The 6,712-nt window shown below is 40.4% G+C and overlaps 1 protein-coding gene across 8 annotated transcripts in view; it reads left to right on the top strand.

Annotated features, from left to right (window-relative positions):
- Positions 1 to 1,505: 1,505 nt before the first annotated feature.
- GPATCH8 (G-patch domain containing 8) overlaps positions 1,506 to 6,712 on the top strand; it is a 100,868-nt gene continuing 95,661 nt past the window's right edge. For 4 of the 8 annotated variants that reach the window (XM_073236233.1, XM_073236236.1, XM_073236231.1 and 1 more), the window contains exon 1: positions 1,732 to 1,767. Coding sequence is in view for 1 of the 8 variants with exons in the window: in XM_073236229.1 (XP_073092330.1) it covers positions 1,525 to 1,767 (243 nt within the window). In the remaining 7 variants the exon portion in view is untranslated. Of the gene's footprint in view, positions 1,768 to 6,712 lie in introns of all 8 variants that reach the window. The other 4 variants (XM_073236232.1, XM_073236235.1, XM_073236229.1 and 1 more) reach the window with 3 other exon arrangements.

The raw sequence follows: 6,712 nt of genomic DNA, 5'->3' as shown, positions 1-6,712 counted from the left end.
GCTTTTACCAAACCTTGCCATTTTCAGCCTGTTATCTCCTTCTTTAGCTGAGCCAGATATGTCAAAGTCTCTCCAGCATATCCAAGAGAATTCTCCAGTTTGCTACTTGGGTGGGAAAGGGATTTAAGAGTTACTTCTCTCTAAACTGCCTTGTAACTATTCCTGTTTCTGGCTCCATCCACACCCTCACCTTCAGGGAAACCTGGTGATTCCAATTCCTGAGTCTTTCTGATACTCCTCTGCATTAATTCAACATGTTTCCTGGCTTCCTCACTCCAGGACTTTGCTTTCTCCATTCTACTAGTGCATTTCCATTTATCTATGCTCTTTAGCTTCCAAAATTTTGTTGACATCTGTTGTCCCTTCTTCAGGTCTCTTTGTCCATGTAAGTTTATGTCCTTCTGATTCTTTTACTATCATTTTAGTGGGATTGGGAGAGGGAAAAGAGGTAAATGTGTCATGGGTATCCATGTGATTCAATCTGCCACATGTATCCTCAGGTCTCTTTACAATGTTTACATTGTGTGTTTTGCTTCTCCCTAGTTAGGGAGCTCGTTTCACTGCTTAGAACTGTATTCTCCTTGGACTGCAGAAGGTAACATAGGAATAGGAGATACACACCCTTCCTCCAAAAAATTACATTCCGTTTGACTCTCAGGGTGCAGTAAGGGTCATTTTTTCATTGTGTGATTTCTTGTCAACTACTCTTTCAAAAGTAGGGAAGTTCTGCTACTCCTGTGTGTTTTATGTGTTTTGGCTAAGGGAATTGGTGGGCTGGGTGGGGTCCTTCAGGAACGTCATAAGGTGGAAAAACCTGATTCATAACCCATACAAAGTCAGTGACAGGGGCAGTAGATTACCAAACTCAATTTCCTTACTTTATAAAATGGAAACCGAAGAGCCCAGAGAACTTGAATTGATTTGAAACTTTGGTCTCTTGAGAAAAAGCTTTCTAAAATGATCGCTTGAGAATGCCAAGTTCTTAGCAGTCATTGGGCCTTTGCTCTAATGTTTCCCCTGCTCCAAGGTTGCAGGCCGCTTCTGTTCCTCGGGTCAAAGGTCATTTCAGAAGTCCCTCTCATCACTGCACCGTTTTATTTTTTTGTAGCACTCATTAATATTAAAAATTACTCAATTGTTTTATTATTCATCTGATTTACCACAGTGGAATGTAAACCCTTTGAGAGAAAGGCCTTTTCCCGTTTCGTTCACGGTTTAACGTTCAAAGCAAACCGGGATTCGAAACTGAGCAGTCTGGCTTCAAAATCCTCGCTTTTGGCCACTACATAATGCTGCCATTTGGTGAATAAAACAAAGGATGGGTTTCGCATACAGAGGGACGCAAGAGGGCAAAAAAAGATAATGCATTCCGGGAAGAGAGCAGGTGGAACACATCCATACACACACGCACTGCGCCCCGCGTCACCTTTCTCTCCGGAAGCGCTCGCAGCTGTCCAGCACTAGCGCGCACGCGCGGCCGCCGGGGTCGCACTAGGCTGAGAGAGGAGGGCGGGGCGTGGAGGAATGTCCCGCCTCCAGGGCCGAAAGGCGCCTGCGTCCGCTGGGCTCCGTTCTGGACGCGCATCCTCCTTTCCCGGCCTGTGCGCACCGGGTGGGCGTGGGAGGAGGCGGGGAACAGAGGAGGGGAGCGAGGGGGCGGGTGTCGCGGGAGGGAAGGAGCTAGCCGGAGAGCGTCGTCCTGAGAGGAGTGAGGGAGGCAAAATGGCGGATCGCTTCTCCCGCTTCAACGAGGACCGAGACTTTCAGGTAAACGGGCGTCGCCGAGGACCCGGAGAAGGCGCTGGCCGAGCAGGAACCTCCTCATCCCCCGCTCCCAGCTCTCTTTTCTTCCAGACTGTTCCGGCTTATCAACCGGCTCGCTCTTCTCCCGCCTCGGATTCCTCAGGGGGCCTCCCAGCTTGAGGCGAGGCCGCATCTCCTCTCACCCTGTGTTTTCATACCTTTTAAACTCACGCTGCCGCGTTTGCGGCTTTGGCCTGTTTGGGCTTCAGGTTTCGGAACTCGAGCCTGGCCGCTGCGTGGGGTGGGGGAGGTGCTCCCCTCTGGTCTGCCGGGCCTATGGAGGTGCAGGGCTGGCTCCCGGGGGGATAGCGGGCTGGGTGGGGAGGCCTTGGGGCCAGTGTTGCTGAGACCAGGGCTTCCGAACCCCTGAATTTTGCTCCATGGCCCTGCTTGGAGAGTCCTTCTTTCCTCACTGTAATAAATCCCTTTAGTTGTTGCTTCTTACATTTCCTCGAGAAAGGGTGCTTTGGTTATCAGACGCCTTCTTGATTAGTCAACTATAAAGATTTCCCCGGGTGTAAATGTTGCTGTTAGCAGGCCGTCAGTTGGCTTGGAAAGCATGTTACAGGACTATGGTTGATGGAAGCTTTGTCTGAAATCCTACTTCGAAAGAAAAAGCGTGATGGTGATGGACTTTTCAAGCTGTGATAAATAGTGCCAAAAGCTTGATTTTTTTCTTTCTTAAGTTGCAAATGTATGGAAACATGTCCTTGTGATGACAAGTATTATTTAGGAAAAAATTAAGGCCTGAATTCGAATAACTCGTCTTTCGGATGTTTAAAAAACCTTCCTGTTGAGCATTATAATCCGCAGCAATCTCGGCCACTAAAAAGGGATTAGTAGAGGTTGGCTATTGCTAGGGTAAAATACAATTTTAGAGTCTCAAAGAAACCTCTGCATTACTACCGCATATCCTGGCAACAGGAATTTGGACTAGAGAATGAACACTAAAACTCAAAAGTTTTTTCCAGGTGCAGATCTTCCTCAAAAGAACACAGGAATACTCTAGATAAGGTTCAGAAGGCAGTTTGAATTCCCTGAGATGATTGGGTTGGTAAATAAACAGGTAAAGCAGTTAAACCAGCACTGTTAACGGTCTACTGCATGGAAGGTTTATCAGAAGTTTTGCAGCAGTAAGGGATCTGGAGGCTGTTGAAAACCTTGTGATCGTGCGTCTGCTGTATAGCTGCAGCATAATACAGGATCTCAAGGTGTATAAAGGGTATAATGCAGGTCCAGGGAAATTTGAAGCAGTTCATTTTAGGTATTTGGTCCCCGATAAAGGTGGTTTTTTTAGCGAGCATTTTAAAACATGAGTAGGCTGCAAAATGTGTGGGCTTTATTGGTTAATTTTTAGAGACATGTTTATAACTAAAACCCTTAAGTGCTTTATGGAAGAGAGGATTTCAAGGTGACCTAATAAAATTGAAAATAGGTAATCTGGACAATTAAGTTTTGAGGGAAAATGGCTGTCACCCATGGAATTTTAGCAGGCTTAAACAGGATTTGCAGGGTCTTGAAAGATTTTGAAAACTGGGTAGCAGAGTATAAATGCTGTTACTTGAAAAAATTGAGAAAGTCTTCCTTTTCAAATAAGATGACTTTTCCAATGCTTTAGTTGGGTTTATGTAAAACTTGCTTCAAGTCGCTGGGTATTCCTTTGAAGATAATGCATATGTGTTGTAATAACCAACTCCTGCTGCATTAGGCCAGCCTGGAAAATGTTGGCTTTTTAACTTCAGTTGTCCTAATACTATGTGTCAGTAGGATATTGGGAATGACAGACTTTCAGACAGTATGTTTAAAGCTTTTGTAAATTATTGTACTAATAGTTCTAAAAAACATTCATTTAAAAATACTCGAGTAGTAGTCTTTTCTGGATGTTTTAATAAAGGGAAAATACAAATTGATTTTTATCAGTGTCCTTTGATTTAAAGTTATTGGAGAGAAGTAATAGGATGCTTCTGTGTGTAGTGTATCTGAAACATTTTTTAAGGTCAGGTTATTAAAAATTAAATGTGGCCTCTTTTTAAGGTTTTAAGTGACAAATGAGGTGAAGTCACTGAGTACACTTGAAAACAAACCCTAAGTAGGTTTCCAAACACAGTGCATAAATCCTGTTGTTTTAAAACAGATCTTCTTATAGCACTGGAATTTTGGGGGGGCAATCTTCTCTGGTAAGTTCTAGATGACAATCATTTTCTTTGCCTTTTATTTGGCAAGATAATTTAGAATTATAGAATTTTATTCTTTGCCAATTTACCATTAAGTTCAAATTTTGGAGTTTTAATACTGTCTCTTGAACTGAGTCAAGAATTGGTACACTGTTAGATTGGTGAACACCTAAGCTTTCAGATGTGTTTTGTATAATACAGTGAGGAGTTTAACTGTATTATGCCACTCGAAGCACTTCCGAATATAAAGAGTGATCTTTATCAGTGTACATTAAAAATTTTTTGATGACTTCATTATAATAAACAGGTACTGTTCTGTAGGCTTTATGTGTATTATCTCATAATCTTCGCAATAACCCTATGAGTAGATATTGTTACTCCCATTTTCGAAAGAGTCAGCTGAGGCACAGAGTTTTAAATAACTTGGCCAAGTACACACAGTTTCTAACTGGCAGAGCCTGGATTCAGACTCTAGTACTTTGACTCTTGAAGCTGTGCTCCTGACCATTATCTCTGCTTGCAATTATGTTTTTATATAACTGTAGTTCAGTTATCAAATATGGAGGATAAACTTACAGGTCACAAAGAATTAATGAGTTTTTAGAGAGGTGTGACAGTTAACAGTTTTTACTCTGTTCTGTTCAGATTTGTTTTGGGTTCATCTTCCAAGGGCTTCTGGGGAGGTTTCTGACCATCATTAGTTACACTGTGTCAAAGAGCATATATTGTTAACTGTTTCAGCTAAGATATTCTTCTGTGTAGCCTTTGAAAGTGATATTTGATCTTTGGAAAGCTTTGTGAAATAGGCTGAAGTATTTTTTTTTTTTAATGTCTTAAGAGTTTTAACTGCTTCAAGAATCTGACCTGAATTTCTGAATGAGACATGATTTCTGCCTACATTTGCCAGATTAAGGCGTGTTTGTTGATAGATTGAAATGTTACACACAAAAACTGGAAAATACATAGGATAACTTAAGATAGAGATTATTTAGCACTTTGAATTATATGTTCACTAAAGAAAGTTTTATTTGTACAGTGATGTACAGCTCTAAAGTGTTAAGAAACACAGTTTAGCATTATTGGCTGTGCAGCTGTTAATGGTGATGTAGCTGAAAGTGAGGAAATGTTCTTCAGCTTCTGTAACTGCAGAGAACTGGTGACTTAAAGTACTTTGTCTTCCATTCTTTCTTGTTCTGAATGTCTTCATTAGAGTTCTGATAAAAAGGAGCTGTGATGATAGATCAAGGAATGGTGAAGTAATGGGAGAAACAAATATTACTGTAAAGGTCATAATAAAAATATGTAAAGTGCCCAAGAACTTTTAAAATCTATATAAGTATTCATAATGGTAAAGCAATAAGCAAGTCATGTATTACTTTTATGTAGTATGTTTGTAGGATTTCTCTGTGTGTTTCATGTATGTGACCAGGATGCGATAAATCTTAAGATCTTAAGTGAGGAAGTTTACAGTTTAAAAATATTCAGGTCACAGAAGCATGTTAGTAAATTTTCTGTGTGGTACTGTAATAGAGTTGGCATTCTATTGCAGACATGCCAGAGAAGACACATTAGCAGGTGTTCTAATCTCTGTTAACTGGGTCTCTCTCCCATTATCTGCCTGAGATGCTACTAGCTATGAAAGTCAGTGTCACCTTTGCTTGGATTACTGAAACAAGGCAAAATCATTGCTCTTCCCTTTCCCATGCATATTATGATAGGTGGAAGGGATTGGAACAAGGCTGTATAGGTTTCAAAATAATGATGAATTGACATGATCATTAGCAAATATAAAATTGTTGGTTACTACATGTTCTGGGGATCAAGAGTGACCAAATAAGGTCAGCATAAAGGAGGGCTCCCTAGTGGTGATATAAAGGGTACAGGGTATGTATCTAAGGCGAAAGGCTCTTAAAAACTTGTAAAATGTCAAGGAATAATGTCACAGGAGAAAAATGTATACGTTGTATTGAAGGGAGAATGGGGTTGGCAAGACTGTGATCATGGGACTTCATGTGATGATGCGCTGTTTTCAAAGTGGGCGTGGGGACCAAGAAGAAACAGATCCAAATATACTGTAAGGCTGATTATTACAGGGCTGTTCTAGTGCTGCAGCATTAGAGCAAAATAGGTGTCCCTGTTGTATTCTTTCCTTTCATTCTGAGTGTGTCACATAATTCTCATTAGAGTACTGCAGAGGGATTATCATTTTCTCAGGTCTTTATGATAAGTTACATAATCTAAACTAAAATTTGTGACTTAAAAATTTATTAAAGCACATATATAATTAGCTGTCCTGATTGTGCTGCTTCATAGCTGAGATACATTTTCATTTATTTGGGTACATGGCAAAATGAAAAAAAGACTATTGTCTTGATGTGGTCAGTATTACCATGTTCTGAAAAGAATAACAGGTTCATGAGATCTTGAATTTGAAACCCATGTAGAAGTTTCATTTTTTTTCTTGTAAACTAATAAGTTTCTGCTATTTTATTAATGAAAATGGATTCCAGCTTGAGTTCTTGAATTCTGTTAAAATTCGTTCCCTGAAACAACTTGGTACTTTTGCTTGTGTGTGTGATACTAATTCTTTCTTCATATTAGCATTCCCATTTAGTATTAAGTGAAAGCTGACTCATGGTAATTACCAAAGGAATTACAAAAGACCACCATAAATACTGAAAGAAGGCATTGATTAGATATTGCAGTGAATACCAGAAGATGTTGTAGTGATCTTC

This window comes from Manis javanica, chromosome 4, assembly GCF_040802235.1.
Source record: "Manis javanica isolate MJ-LG chromosome 4, MJ_LKY, whole genome shotgun sequence".
NCBI lineage: Eukaryota > Metazoa > Chordata > Mammalia > Pholidota > Manidae > Manis > Manis javanica.
Note: the sequence above shows the minus strand (reverse complement) of the source record. Positions and strands in the feature narration are given on the sequence as shown.